At 43.6% G+C, this 16,016-nt stretch overlaps 2 protein-coding genes across 4 annotated transcripts in view; one reads left to right on the forward strand and one right to left on the reverse strand.

The window, feature by feature from the left end:
- Positions 1-431: 431 nt before the first annotated feature.
- rdh8a (retinol dehydrogenase 8a) lies at positions 432-6,772 on the reverse strand. Its single transcript, XM_035616168.2, has 6 exons — positions 6,354-6,772; positions 3,973-4,134; positions 2,635-2,814; positions 1,803-1,896; positions 1,521-1,704; positions 432-1,375 (listed from the first exon to the last, which is right to left on the reverse strand). The coding sequence occupies exons 1-6, from the start codon at positions 6,457-6,459 to the stop codon at positions 1,148-1,150; spliced, it is 954 nt and encodes a 317-aa protein (XP_035472061.2). The 5' UTR covers positions 6,460-6,772; the 3' UTR covers positions 432-1,147.
- An 8,771-nt stretch (positions 6,773-15,543) lies between these two features.
- The window catches only part of col5a3a (collagen, type V, alpha 3a), a 44,324-nt gene continuing 43,851 nt past the window's right edge, over positions 15,544-16,016 (forward strand). For all 3 annotated transcript variants that reach the window (XM_035615537.2, XM_047328302.1, XM_047328303.1), the window contains exon 1: positions 15,544-15,836. In XM_035615537.2, coding sequence (XP_035471430.2) covers positions 15,752-15,836 — 85 coding nt within the window. In that variant the 5' untranslated portion in view covers positions 15,544-15,751. The remainder of the gene's footprint in view (positions 15,837-16,016) is intronic.

Consider the following 16,016-nt stretch of genomic DNA (forward strand, 5'->3'; position numbering starts at 1 on the left):
CAGTAAGGAATATATATGCTTCCAAATTGACCTTGAATAATTATCAGTATGAATTGTTGTACTATTGACACATATTCTATTAAAAAATCTATGAATTTAAACAATAATTCTTATAAAGTCTGCACCTGCAACACTGTATAACAATCTTAAGATTTGACTAATATGTTCTATAGCACTCATCTAATTCAGGCCACTGAGGACAAATTCCTTTACACTACTGCTGCTCCATCTCTGTTCGCTGCTGATCCTGCGAAATCCACAGGTTGGATACCAGGGAAAGAACAATGAAATACCACCCCCTATTGGTACCCAAGGGGACTTGCAGACAGAGATTTAAAAACAACAACTTTGCAGGGTACTTTTGGACATATTGGTACCATTTTGTTATTGATATATATATAAAAATAAAAATATATTTTTTTAAAGTCGAGTGTAAATCAGAATTCTGTTTATTTCTAAATCAAATTACAAGATTAAAAATATCTGACACAAAAACAAAAAATCATACAGTTTATCAAAACAAGTTTAAAAATATGATTCAACAGCAGTTATGACCATGAGAACACTATTCAATACAAACATGAAATTAAGGGCACAAACACAATAAAAGCAGGTATAATCTCTCTGACTCTGTCATACATGTTATAACTCGAGTGAGCCTGAGTGTGAAGTTATCTAGGCTACCAGTTATAGCATTATCGTTTCTCTATCATTTTTATTGTTTCTCTCAGCAACCAAGTTCATTTTTTTGTCCTTTGTTGTCTGTCCATTGGACTTGTACGTCATGTTCTGTATGAGTGTTCTCTTTCAAACGAAATAGACATCTATATCCATCTATCTATAGCCGTCTCTCTCTCTTTGTGAAATGCATGTACAATAATCTAAAGTATGTGATGTTTCTGTGTATGCATGTTTCTGTGAGAGTACATGAGTTCATTCTGCACATCTCTCTGAAAAAAACTTGTGCTATAGTGCATGACATCTTGCAAAGCTTATCATGGTGGTGTCTTTGAACTAGAAGGCACCTCTTCTCTCCAGGTTACTGGTTCTAGTCTACCTGCTTAGCCCAAAACCTCAGGAAAAGGCACAGAGGAAGTGGTTGGGGTCAACAAACTGGGAGGGTTAAGGGCAAGACGGGACACCCTCCTCAGTTAGGTGAGATAGTGCGTCTACGCAGGCAGCTGCACGTCAGGCACTTGAGGATGCTCATGGTTATGTGCATCAGAGGGCCGAAATTGAAGAGTAGGTTGTAGAAGGTGTTGACAGACAGGCCGCCAGTCTCATCTGCATACTTTAAGGCCACAATGGGTGTGTAGAGGTTGTTGGTCAGATTCCTAAAGCGAGGGCTGCTCGACTCAATAACCTTCTTAGTGCACTGGAGAGACGAGAAACAGAAGAGTTTTTGGTTGATTCCAGTGATGTGTAGGCGGGTTAGAAGTTTAGCGATCAGAGAAACATAACACTGATTGTTGAATCCCGAGAGATTTAGTCAAATGTGAGTTAGAAAAGCGTTTCCTTACTTTGGCTATGTCCTCTGGTGTCTGGCCCATGGCTTCAAAAATATCTATGGATGAGGGCAGGTAAACATCTTTAAAATAACGAACTGTGTCTGCATCTACTCCTGGATACTCCATCTTAGCCACATCCTCCATCATCTTTGTCTCAAACTCAGTGTGCACTGGGCCAGGCTCGATCATGGACAACCTGAGGGGAGTGAGAAACACAAAGACCTGTTAGGGAGCATGTACAATACAAAGTAAAGACAGATGTGAAGGAAGAAAAGGGGAAAGAGTGTAATCTACCGGATATTGAACTTCATGAGTTGCACGGCCATACTCTCGCAGAATCCTTCCATGGCAAACTTAGAGGCAGTGTAAACATCATTGAACACCACTCCTGAACCAAAAGCAAAAAACAGGGAGCTCAAGGACAAGATCACTGCACTGTATTATCAAATTTCAATAATCAGCAGGCATCAATGAAGCATTATTCATGCATAACTACCAAGTCAGAAAGGATAATACAAGTTTCCCACAGAATATGACTGTGACTGACAACTTACCAGATACTCTTTCTATCTTCAAACAAGTTAAACTAACACTATTTGACCAAAGTAACATTAGCAGATTGAAAATGTAAAACAAACATTTAGCTTGTAAGCACCACAATATTTTATCCTGAAGAGCCTTAACCTAAAGCAGCTTGCAAACATTCTCCACAGTTCTGCTAGGAAACACATAGAAGATTACATAAAGCTAAAAAAAGAAAAACAGCATCGGGCTTCTGACATTATTAATTCCATTCCACCCTTCAGCATAGAACAAACTTTATGACTTGCAGCTTATTATTTTGAGAGATTTCAGGCTTCGCAGGTCGAGAAAAATGATTTGCAGGTGTTTTCTCTGTGTGCAGAAATTTAGAAATAAATTCTCCTGCCTTTCAACTGAGCCTTAAACAAACTTACTATCGCAAGTAATTTTATGACTGCAACTGGTCAAATTGTGATGCTATAGTTTACAAAACTGGTTGCCAATACCTGAGTGCATTACTCCTGTCGTTAAACATGTCTTTTCACAATTGGTTGGACTTGTAATAACCCCATTTCTTGTATTGGTAATTACCCACATATCATACCTTGCAGACCCATGACACTGCTCATGACTACGATGTGCCCTGAACGCCTCTTCTTCATGTCTGGCATCACTTCTTTGATCATGCGGACCACGCCGAAGAAGTTGGTCTCGAACACTCTCTTCATCTCGTCGATGCTGATGCTTTCCACAGGTCCGAGCAAGCCCACGCCTGCATTGTTGACTGACAGAAAACACGCAGGCGCGCAGGTTACACCCTGCTTGTATCTCTAACACTGCAGCTATCAAAACGTTTACACTGTAAAGATATTGTCAATTCAATGTGAACTGATACCTGTTCAGTTTGCACTGTTTACGGTTGACTTTCTACACGAGATAAGAGGTGTATTAGAGAGTTGTTACTCGATCCTGCCACCAGATGTCAGTGTGTGACAACAACAGAGAGGTGTGATGTAACACCACTCCATGCTGAAGGGCCCCTGGGTCTTAAGTTATTGGGTGAAGGGGGGATGCAATGTTGGATTTAGAGTGAGATGGAAACTGTTTCATGAATAGAAACTTTATCCAGACTCAAGACCTGGAAGAGTCCCTTATTCGCGACGTTATTAATTTCACAACGCATGATTTAGCACAAAATGACCATAAAATGACTTTTTATAGTTTTTATAGAGTGATAAGTACCAAGGACCCAATAAATTGATGATGATCGGATGAGATTTCTGGCCGTGATGAAAACAAAATGTGTTAAAAAAAAATAGGAAGCCACAAAACGGGTTTCAGCTATATTTCTCATACTTGGGACAAAAGCATGTTTTTGGTGCAGAATCTATTTGCCCACTGGAATTTCAAGACCGTCCCAATCTTCTCCCCCGTCCGACTCACAGTGTCAACTGCAAAACCACGGAGGACAGCGCTACGATCGAGTTGCCACTGCTCAGTTACAAACCTTCGTTGTTGCTAGTTGTATCATTACAGTAAATGCACTGTACTATGATATTTAGCTTTTTCACTTGACAAGTATGTTGTATGAAAAGCACGATATTACTTTTACCATTGAGACAGACTTCTGAGGAGGCTTGAGGTTTGGTGTTCTATGCATTTGGTCACCATTCCTACACACAGTTGAGAAACTGACTTAGTCCTTACAAAATGATTTTAAGTTATAAAATGTTTAGGTCTAAAATATAAGAAACACAAGATTGGCACTCAGTAGAGCGCATACCTCCGCCAAGTCCCAACAGTCCGCACCAGGAGATATCATAGATATCAGTCCCCTAAATATGCGTGATTAGTTTTCATTCCATGCATTATTCCGTGAGTGACTGGTAAACATGATCTCCTCTAACCGGATTCATGTCAATTTCAGGCGTGTCCCACTCACTAAGGATATCAATATGGCGGTCCTTAACATTGTTGATGCACTGCTTGACCGACTCGTCACTGCACACGTCTAGCGGAAGCAGCATCAAGGTCTTGCCATATGCATCTCCTGCGGCCTCCACCAGCTTGTCCTTCTTCTTCAGGTCCCGCATGGTGGCAATAACTGACAGGGCGAGACAGAGGAGAAGGAAAGTATTTTTCAGACTTGCATGACGAGGCTTTTTACGAGAAGAAGAAAGAGGTTCTTTAGGCCCGTAGAATTACACAACCTGGAACTGCAAAGACGTGCTCAGGAATATGTTGAGCACTTCAAATCCTCAGTATTAAGATGACTGTTTATTTGACACAATTTTTGTACCTTTTTTTATTGAAGAAAAAATAATAATAATCATTGATGAAGTAACCCTTAAATATATGATCTGTAAGGCCAACTACTTCCTTGACTGACACACACACACACACACACACACACAGTTGAGACAGAATCCAATGTACGGGTCAGAGTTCCTCGCCAGGACCACGCCTGTCAGTTTACAGGACGCAGAATTGATTTCCTCTGAACTTTACACGCTGGGCAACATTAACCTACACTGGGCCCGTTAATCTATCATGACCAGTGACAGGGGCTATCAGCACTGTGTTTACTTGGCTTCCACGGTCTCTTTCACGTTGTGTGTTCCGCTCACACATTGCTGACTGTCGTTATCTAGCCGGGAGAAGGAGAGACAGTGGTGTTGCTCAAGGGCAATCAGCAGGAGTAAACAAGCTCTTACTCACACATTCATCTACATCTACTGGTTGTGCTCGACAGATAAAGGCAAACCCTCACTTCAAAGACAAAGACAGGACTGGATGAGTAAGAGCAAAAGAGGGATTTCTATGCTGTTGACGTTTTGCATTGCTGATGTATACATTTCATGACGACACTGATTCAAAAAATAATACTGTTTTGTAAATGTCAAGCAACTTCAATGTCCATTACACACATAAATAGTGTTTCGTGAAGCCTATTTAGGTCTAATCGTATGATTTGAGAACTGGGAGTCCATGAAGCAACAAAGAGATTTAAGTATTGGTCGAGAAGTGAACAAGAGATCCATTGTTCCTCTGGCTCCTACAGGAATTACTCTTGGGCAGCTTAAAACATTCTTGAATGAACCACACTGCACTACACACATAGAGGTCTTTTGGAGGGGGGGGGGGGGGTTCTCCGAATTTGGAGCATGTTACTGCAACTAATTGTTACTGTATGCACAATACAATGTTTAATCTCTGTTGGATTTCCTAAAACCCAGACAAAGGACTGAATCAGCTGCACTGCTCAGAAGTGACCTTATTTAAAGCAGGTCACAATGTGGAAAAAAAGTATTTTCTCAAGTTGACGGAGCAGTTAATCGCTTTTGTTTTGCTTATCCATTTCATCGTGATAAACACTATCAGATGCCACAGGCCCTAGAGGAAAGATAACCAACTCTTGCACAGTTGTTGCTAGAGTGGCAAAAGGATAATGACTTAGTGTTGCAACAACTTGTTTGATAGGGGAATGTTTATGAAGACTATGGGGGAAAAAAGTTGACACTCTAGAACTCACTGACTGTAGGCCAGCGGCCAATTATGTAATTCTGCATGAAGTCACGTCTGACAACAAAATCTTAGGGGGGTCATGAAAGCAAACTCCTACCATCAGGGGGTGTGGGGGGGAGGGGGTCTAATGTTATTCTGTATTGAGCTCCATGACGTGAAAAGGGGCTCCGGACCCCCAGTTCCTAGAGTGACACTGATGATGCCTGGGAAGCAGGACAGGAGACGCGCTGATCCACAGTGTTAAAGTGGGACACCCCGGACTAAGTCCACTGGGCATCAATGGAGACTTCACACAAGGCCCCTGCTTCAGAGTGAACCCTGCTTGTACAGGTCTCAAACTTTGTCCCCCTTCCAACACTCGCCCCAGTGAGGGGACTATGGGCCCATTAGACACGGCACTAAACCGGAGCAGGCGGTCTGCAATTCACTGCGATAAAAGGGGGCTTTGTGCCGCAGAAGTCACTTGAAAGAGAACTGACAAGACTCCTTTTATGATTCCGCCTGGCAAGCGGCATCCCTCGCAGAGAGCCCTCCACTGGAAACTGCGCCTTCAAATGATAACTGTTGACCCAACGGAGCGGCGGAATCCCACGGATCCGACATCAGCAGGGTTAGCTCCACGACACCAAACTACTTCTTTGCGTCGTTGCGCATGCAGCCCAGGCGAACTTTGTGCGTAAAGGAGACCTGGTGCACAGGCGGCATGTTGTTGTTTTGTCAGGCGGAGCACACTGATACGCAGACTTGTTACGGAGAGGTTCTATCAGAGAAATACTGTACAAGGAAAAGCGCATTTACCATGGTACCGCTTCTTCTCATCATTGGCCAGCGTGACGGCGATTCGCAACCCGATGCCAGAGGAGCAGCCGGTGATCAGCACAACTCTCTGCCCGCTGTTCGCCATGATGTGTCCGAGTGGGCGCTGCGTGCTCCAGCGGTCCTCTGCTCCGTATGGTCGCCGTCGGGGAGGGAGAGAGGGAGCCACCGATCGCCGGACCTTTGAAAAAGCGTAAAGCGGATCATGCGGCCATGTGAGCGCCTTATTCAGTCACATGTTCCGATGGAATCAGCAGACGAGCACAGACGTGGCACCGCAAAACCCCCCATCCGCAGACAACGACGTGTACACTTGATTGGAGTCGCCTGCCCCTGGAAACCAAGTCAACTCTTTTGTAGCGCGCGGCCGTGCGTGCGCGCACGTGCGCGTTGTTGTGGGGGGCAGTGCTTACTTGATTTCTGAGCCGGTGACCCGTCGACCTCCAACCAGCATTCACCACTCACCGATCTGTCTCATGGTATTACAGTTCATGATCTGACCACAATATAACGTAGAGTTCCACCATGATGAATTATTCATAGTCTATAGTCTAACTTTTATTCCTGATCATTAACCCTTTTTAGAATTATTATGTCACAGGATTTTAAATGAACTCTCAATATTTGGCCTGAACCTATTATTATTATTATTATTATTGGTATTGTTATTATTGTTATTATTATTATTATCCGCCATTATAACAATACGGTCTTTATTGTTCTATGCTGCACAGACTGAAAACCGTACTCAGTTGTTTGCTGTCTGTCTCCAGGTGATTTATTTATAAGTCCCTTAATTCTTAAGTCCTCTTAATTTTGGGAGGTAATATTTATAGTTGCTTAATGCGCTGCATTGTACCGCCATCTGGTGGTAAGAAGAAGTGCAACACGTTTTTTAAAAACACTGCCGTCTTCCTGAATGGATTATCTTTAATCGAATGAATAATACTAATTGCATTACTGTAATCCAATTATAAGAATGTAAAATCAATGGTCTGAGTCTGAGCTCATCAGCTGCGATTCCGTTTGTCTGCCGTGATGACGAATAGTGGACCCTGTTCTTGATGGATGTTGTAAGAGGTCAAAGTGCCTCAGATAAGATCTGAAACCAGACTTCTTTCTTTTTCTTTCATGAAGGGCCACAGTGCAAGAGTCAGAGTCTGTTCTGTTCGGACCTGTTGCCCAATGTGACGCAACCCCGTGTAAACCGAAAAGTACAGGAGAGCACTTCAAGTTAAAGTTTACCATTTGGCTCTAATGCTAATCCTCGTAACCACGGGTGAGTTGGTGGCCCAAAGAGCAGCCCGGAGTGACAATACACATAATACAGATCAGCAGAGGGACGGGGTGAGAGAGAGTACCTTTGTGGTGAACTGAGGTTACATATGGACAGAGCTGTTTGTCATTCTCACATTCTCCCTTCTCACATATCTTAACAATGACTAGGGCCCTGAGCAGATCCATCAGTGGTCAGTCAGTCACCAGCAGGCACATGGCGTGAATACAGGTTTAGCCTTTGCTGTAGAAAATCCTCTTCAAGAACATGATGCATATATATATAACTCAATACATACGGATACACAATGAAGAATCTAATTCACAGACTTCGAATTACTTCTGCCTGTGACGAACTGTGTATTATGCTGACAACAGAATAAACACAGAGTTCAGTCCCCGTTTCCTCGTGCTGTCTCACAAAGCTGATGTCTGCTTCTTTAGAACATCCCCGAACCGCGATCCATTACTCTCACCGGAGAGCAGAAGTTAACAATGAGATAAAAAAGGTGTGATTTATTTAATCAGCCAACAGTATGCAAAAAAACCTGCACTGCAGTGACATTCATCTTGTGTGTTTATGTTTCGCTGACAGTCTTCTGAGTGGCTGACATTCGAGTTTACGGGCAGAATAGATAACCACAATCACAAGCAACCAAAAATAGTCTCGTATTAAAATGTACACAATTCATGTGGCTGCAAAAAGGAATTTGTCACATTGAATCGTGTCCATAGTTTGCCCCCCTAATGTACATGTATGTTACCTTATGCATTTTATTGGGAGATCAGATGGTGTTTTTCTGAGCAAATGTCATGGTCAGGGACAGAGAACGAAAACAGAAAAAAATGTCCCTGAACCTTTGACCCAGACCAGCCCACCAACACTGAGACAGCAAGAAAATAAAACCTTTGGCCAATTTGTGTTTGAAGTCAGTTATCATTTAACTTATTAGGCCCCTAATTATATATTGTGACACAATACAGGAGAGAGCAAACTAACATGACTTGGAGTATCGGCAGGAAAAGTGCCGATGGATATGGAGCTGAATGGGCTAAAGTAAGTCAGGGGCATAAGGTAAGGGGGCGTTCCTGCCGGCATGCTTTCCCTTGTGCCTCCAGAGAAAAGTGGATAGGTGTGGATGGAGATGTGGAGGTGTGCTGGGTATTACCAGAAATGACGACCAGCCACCAGGCTGCTTCTGTGGAATTTCAGAAGTTTGGGGAACTGAGACACAGAAGGAGTGAGGAAAGAGACAGAGAGGTGGGGAAAGTACAAGCCCATACATGTGTCCCCCCCCCCATGCCACGTGCTTTCTCTGCTTTTAAAACCTTGTTGTAAACACTCCTCTCTTATTCACCTAAAACGTTCTCCCGTCCACTCCCCACCTATATACCTATATATCAGTCCTCCCTGTCAGTTTTTCATCAATCCTCCCAAAACACGTTACCTGTTCCCCCTGACATCTCTGAGAATACTTCAGCTGTGCCCTGTGCCCCCCCCCCCCCCCCCCCCCCAATCTCACTTTTATAGCTTTATAGTCAATTTCCTGTGTCCTGACTTGAAGGATGCATGAACCGATTTGAGTCATCATAATAAAGATGGATTGTGTGATTAGAAAGAGACGCTATTGTAAATATGCACCGCACCTTAAAATATTTGTTATTACAAATGAATGTAGACACCATATTTTTAATTACTTTAGAAATTGAAATTTACATGTGCAAATTTTTTTCAAATTTTGTGTCTAGAATGACCCTCCACTGCGTATAGCATTGATAGATAATCACGTGATTTTTGCTGTCCTGCTCGAGGCATCTCCATGCAGCCACAGAGACAGACGGATGTTACTGCAAGGACAAGGGACTCTGGCTGAGGGAAAGTGCCTCGAGGACTGGAATGTTTGCCACAGGTCAGAAGTGGCGCTTTCTGCTCTTGTGTGTGTTGTCTGCAGAGGAGGTGTGGAATGCAAACTTCATGAGAATGGAGGCGGAGAAAGGGACAGAGGGATAGGGAAGCTGGGGGTCGGTGGGCGGGGGGGGTGGGGGGACTTAAAAGCAGAGAAAGAATAGGCGCACGGACTGAGAAAGTAGTGAGCTGGGGAAAGGGTTTTAGTGGTTCTGTGGCAGCGAGAGAACACTGTTAATTGAGAAAAGTGCCCACGAGCTGCACCAAAGGAGGAGAGTAAAAATGATTGCTGCAGCTGCAGACCACACATAATGAACACTCCACAGAGAGTGCTTTGAGAGCAGTGGCACGCTGAGCATTTTTAGAAACATGCACAAAGTGACGGCTCGTCATTATAAGTCATTTGTTCCTCCTCAGGCACAAGCATGCTGAAAAAACGGAGAAAGTTAGATTGTAGTTTTTTAATGTAGTTAACTTGTATATGGAGGCAAGGTGTTTTTTGGGTTATTTTCTGGCACCATACCTTTCTACATGGAAACAAGCTTAAATGTAAAGAACACTGCCACAGGTTATTAAAAGGGCAGTGAAAACAGAACGCAAAGATAATCAGCAGCATCGTGCCAGTTACATCAGATCTTAGGCAAACAAAGTAGACAAATAGATTTCCCGTGGGACTGTCCACTCAGGATCTCTGGCACCGTGTTGCACAACTCTTCTGACCAAATCAGCTCATTCTCAAAGTTGTCATGTACTCTACAACTCTAACAGTAAAAAAAAAATATATATATATTTCTGTGTCAATAAAATGAACTTCATTAATTGTAAAGAATGTTGTCGCATACTTACGTTGAGTTCGCTCTTATGGAATGGTTGATCCACATCTGAGATGTCTTCCACATGTGTTTGGAGGTTCAAAGAAATGCTGCTTTTGAACAACATTTGGAGCGAGCCTTTCGGTTTACCTGGTTCACTATAAGTGCCCCCTGCAAATACCACTTTTCGGCTTAATTGCCTTGCCATTTGGAGCTCAAATCACAATCTTGGTTGTTCTGTGCAGTAAACTAACAGAGAAAGAGGCTCCACTGTGGGGTAAGCTTGAGTGGGGTCGCTTGGCTGAGTTTATTTAGTCTATTTGTTTGAGCAGTTCACTTAACAGACATGGTCCTTAGATGTTAATTAGCTTAGTCTCCCGTCATCTCTAATGATTATAATTATCACCAGACTGGCAGTTCCCCTCGCTGGCCCGGCGGAAAAGGGAGCGTTTCTGTATACTTTCCTGTGGTCCCATTTCTGGCTTGGCAACTTAATTACAACAGGGTTTTGCAGCTGACTGTGTGGAGGAATATGTCCGATGGCACCGCTGTGCATCCAATCCCTGCACGGATTTAGTTCTGATAAGGATCTTGCTCCTTTCAGCAAAGCTCCCCCCCCCCACTAAATACCACAACTGGTTGACAGCAATGGCTATGAAACTGGAAGGTGGGGTTGTGGATGACTAGAAGAAAGAAAATGAAATGAAATGTTGCTGACCTTTACTTCACAAAAATCCTGCCCAGATCCGTTTTATATCAGTTGCCTCTTTTATCATTGTTACTAATTTATACAAAATTGTGGGGTGGCGGTGCATGAATTTTTTTTGGCGTCATGCCAAAAAAAAGTTTGATAACCACTGGATTTAAATAACATATGTGCAGTGTGATGATGAAATACCAAGCAAGCAACCTTGTCCCGTCTAATGTGCACACTCTGCACCCTTGTAGTACAGGCAGGTAAACCCATGAATTCCTGTTGGGAGGTTTCGTGTCTGCAGTTGAGGTTTTGCGAAAGCTCTTATGTAAGAACTCATGCTGTCTGATGTATTAAGATAATATCAGCAGTCAGTGGGTGGCACAGTCACATTTCTCCTCGGGTCATTTCACAGATCTGGGGTTGTACCAGAATCTGTTAGAAGGTTTAACCTACGTTTTCCCCCCACAAGCAAAATGTGCAATTGTTCCGTTTTCTTGCCTTTTGTTTCGCTTGTGCTCTTGAGGAGTTACGGATGTCAGATGTGTGTAATGAAACCCACGTCTTTCACCATCCTGCAAAAATACAAAATCCCCCCGATGGCACTGACATTGCAGACAGATGTTGGTTAGAATCTTCCCACACAGCAATGATCAGTACTTTTTTGTCGCTGATCGCAGTCATAACTCTGCAATAAAATGAAATGAAGTGACAACAGATTTGCTGTCAGGCTCCACCACACACAGACCCCAAACCCAGATACACAATCATCAATCATTCTTTTAAATCCTCATTATAGCACAATGACAGAAATAAAAACAGAGTTTATCACATAATACCCAACTAAATTACATCACAAGCCCATTAGGAAGCAGCGCTGTAAGATCTGACATGATTTGTGCGGTGGTTATTTCTCAATGACTGCAAAGAAAAGTTTTTCTTTTAAACATACATCAATCACTTTTTTTGGCAAGCTGAAAGAGTCAGTTGTCTCTTCCTTAAGAAACTTTTAATGCATATTCTCCCCACAGTTGGCCTGTTATCCTGTCCTGGCATGATTTAAACACAAGGAGCAGACCTGAGGCTGACTCAATTCAAAGCCCATTGTAGGGTTCTCTAATCCTTAACGCTCATCAGAGTAATACGGTTTCTCTACAACTCAAAGCGCCTGAAATAAGGTGATGACATTATTTCTTCACTTGCACACGCTCAGTGATGAAATGATAAGAAAAGTCCCACCATCGTCTATCAGCACAGAATGACCTGTAGAGGGAGAAAGAGATGCTTCCAATTTGTGTGAGCAAGGGATGTCCAACTCCAATAATGCGATCATGAGTAAAGTCTGTACTATGTTCATCTCCTGCCAAACTTCACCTTTCACTTTGTCTCTAACCACTAATCCATAAGTACATGTCAAAACACGTATGGAGTATAATGTACAGGTGTTCAGAAAAAACCTGCACGGCCTTCACTCTGCACGCGTAGCGCTTTTTGGCAGTATTAAAGTGTTCACGCCCAGCTGAAAAATCTATTTATCTTACATTAATAATTATCAGCCTTATTTATGAATCCCCCTTGGATAACGGAAGTTGACTGATTTGACTGGCACGAGACAAACGGATCGACCTTCATTTGAATTGGAATTTGTCTGCACATCACACTCACGTCATGTGTGATAAAGTATGAAATGTATGTGTTGGGTCGCAGCCCAAAGTCAGTTCTGTTCATAATGAGTTTGTCTTTTTTTTAATTGTTTGCTGTGTGGTTTAAAGAATAACTTTCTGTACGTTGAACAGGTCCAGGAGTTGGACAAAGGTATACATAACACAAGCTCCGGAAAAATGTCTCACCCCGAGCTCAGACTAGCCACTGGACTCTTAGCAACTATCTGCTAAAAGCTGCCCGGAATGTGGCCCTGACTCAGGCTGGCTAAGCTGGTACTGAGAGGGGAGAAGGTGGGAGGTCAGGAGGTCCATTGTTCACCTACCACATCCACCTCAATCGGTCCAGTTATCCCGATGTTTCTGCCGAACCCTCCTTCTATCCCCCCCCCCCCCCGGTCTTCGAGGCTCAGCTAATGTGTCTTTTATCTTTTTTATTCCTTGAAGTTTCTTTATTTTGAAGAATTTGTAAGGGGAGTTTTTTTTTTTTTTGTTTCATGTTGCCGAACCCAACCTTTTGACACTAAGAAGAAGCATTACCATGTTTGAGATTCTCATCATAACTCCCTGTGGGTCAGTGGTGTTTAATGTGTAATATTTTGTGGTTCAGAGTCGGGTCTGGCTACAAATACAGCAGATCTCGATTTTCTTTTTTATGAATGGATGTTTTTCTCCTTCTTCCTGTGGTTTGAACTTCTTCTCACTTTTCCAGCTTGGTTCCAGCTCCCACTCACAAAGGCCTGTTGTAACAAACCTTATCTTTGGTAATTTTCCAATTAGACGAGGTCTTCACAAGTTCTGTCTCAGAGCGTGTTTGAACTGACTACCAACGTCTTCTTAGAATAAGTCGGGCTACTGGCAGGACTTTGAGCCTCCACAAGCAACTGGGCGGTCGCGAAGGGTGAATATTTACAGTTCAAAGATTTCAAATGTCACGCAATGAAAAAAAGGCCCTCACTGAACAAAATGAACATCAGTTGATATCATATTTAAATATTTAAATTTGCTAATTTGTGAGGCACAAATGCCTCCTGATGTGAATTAAGACATCCGATCCTTATGAACAAAATAAATAACTGAAGTGCAATTCACGTCTGAGCACAGCTAATAAGAACATTCTGTGATCAATCCAAACATGTATCTTCTGTGACCGGAGCTGGAGAAATACTTACTCTTTAAATCCTCCCTCCCCCACCTCATGAGCGGGTCAAGAGCAGAGTCTGTGCTGCACGTGGTTCATTAAGACATGAACGGCATATCAGAGAAAAATTAACCACAGCTTGTCCAACAGAATTGTTTGGCACAAGACCAGGAGCTGAATGAAAATCGATCCAGTAAAAAGTTTTTGACACCCAACATCACTCGGAGCGTCACTGTGGCTCCGTCGTGACACTCTCGAGTCGCGTCGCCCCAACGATCAAAATGAAGGACATCTACCGAATCTCAGGCGAGGTTTGAGAAATGGTTCAGAGAAGACAGTTGGTTCAGGGCAGCACACAGCCTGGAGGGGTTCTATCGATTTTATTCTCTTGTAATATTTTGCTTCAAGTCCTGATTCAGACACGTTATATCAACAAACACACATTCAATTTCAAGTAGTTGTTGCACACTTGTGCGTGAGAATGAGAGCTCGAGAAACAACGGTGCACATTATTTTGGCCGTCTCACAAAAGGTGTCTGTTAACAAAGATAAAACCAAACCTGTGCCCTGAAATAAAACATTCAAAATGAAGAAACACTCAAATATGTCTATTCAATATTGTGATGAGTTAAACAAAAATTCTAAATATGTATTTCTGTTTGGGGGGAAAAAGGGAACTTCTTATGGCCTGGTGGTTTTGCCTACAACACGGAGCGTAACAAGATGGGATGAACACTCAAATTTCAATAATTCTTGTTGTTTTAAAATAATGGTTCTCAACCAGGTGTGGCTGTCCTCTGAACCGCAGGCGGAGCAGCCCTGCACTTCCAGCAGTCAGGGACCTCTAACCTGAGAAGATTCAGCCTCCAGCCCCCGAGCACCAGCTCCACCAGCCTGAACAAGAAACACTGCTGAAATGATGGGCTGACATTAGGACCCGTGACCTGTCCTGGTCTGCAATGGCCTCGGTCCTCGAACCGGTCAGAGGTCATGTGGAAAAGTGCGGGCTATGTACTGCTGGGAAGTTCAAAGCATCGGATTCATCATCCAGCTTTGAATGATTTGGTCGAACCTCTGATCTTCACTGTCAGGTTAAAGTTAACGTGGAGTTTATACCCATATGTGAAACGTTTGCTCCATCATCACGATGGCCATCATTGTATTCAATCACTGACGCACCTCGTCCAAACCCGGTCAAATCCTATGGCCCACAGGTGTCGTGTCACGTCTCTGTGGGTAATAAAGTTGCATCTACAAGATGTGCAAAAAATCAGGAAACTGTCAGGTTAAAGTTAACATGGAGTCTCCTTATCTCTGAAACGTTTGCTCCATCATCACGATGGCCATCATTGTATTCAATCACTGACGCACCATGTCCAAAAGGTGTCATGTCACTTGTTATCGTCCCTGTGGATAATAAAGTTGCATCTACAAGAACTGCAACAAAAAAACAACAACCCAGGCAACTGACAGGTGAGCGTGTGCTCCGCGTACACCACTTCTGGAGGGTAATGACCAACACCCAAGGGGGGAGACCCTCGGTGATCAACGCGAGTCACAAAGGTGATTTACGACGGAGCGTCCTGCGGGCGTGCACCGCTCATCCAATGCGTCCCGGGACACCGTCCTGTGGGAGGGGAGAGGCGGGGGAGGCGGAGAACGGAGGGGAGGGAGGGAGCGATGGGGAGAGGGGGAGATTGAATGAGAGGGACAGAGCGAAGCCGAGGCGAGCCATCACGACAACAAACAAAAAAAACTTGCCCAACAACCGAGCAAGTGGAACTTACAGACCGGCGCTCGCCCCTGTCCCGCGCCGCAGGGCCGCCGGGTCGCCCGCAGGACGCAGCGTGTGCAGCGTGAACTTGAGGCTAGAGGAGGAGGACGTCGGAGGATGGGCCGTTTAATAAGGACCAGGTCCCGCTGGAGAATATCGCTGTTTCTTTTCGCCCTGCTCCGCGTGACAACGACACAAGCTGGTAAAGTATCCGGTCGTGAAATGACCTGAGATGTCCACTTGCTTTACGCATGCCAGAATAACTGAATCTGATTTGTGAACTCTCCTACATGATGCACTTCCCCTAGTTCTGTATTGGGCGACTTTATTCGTCACTTGGCCCCCGAGTTGTTGGAATAAAAATCTCTGTCTTCCTTGGTTC

Source organism: Scophthalmus maximus, chromosome 17, assembly GCF_022379125.1.
Source record: "Scophthalmus maximus strain ysfricsl-2021 chromosome 17, ASM2237912v1, whole genome shotgun sequence".
Taxonomy (NCBI): Eukaryota; Metazoa; Chordata; class Actinopteri; order Pleuronectiformes; family Scophthalmidae; genus Scophthalmus; species Scophthalmus maximus.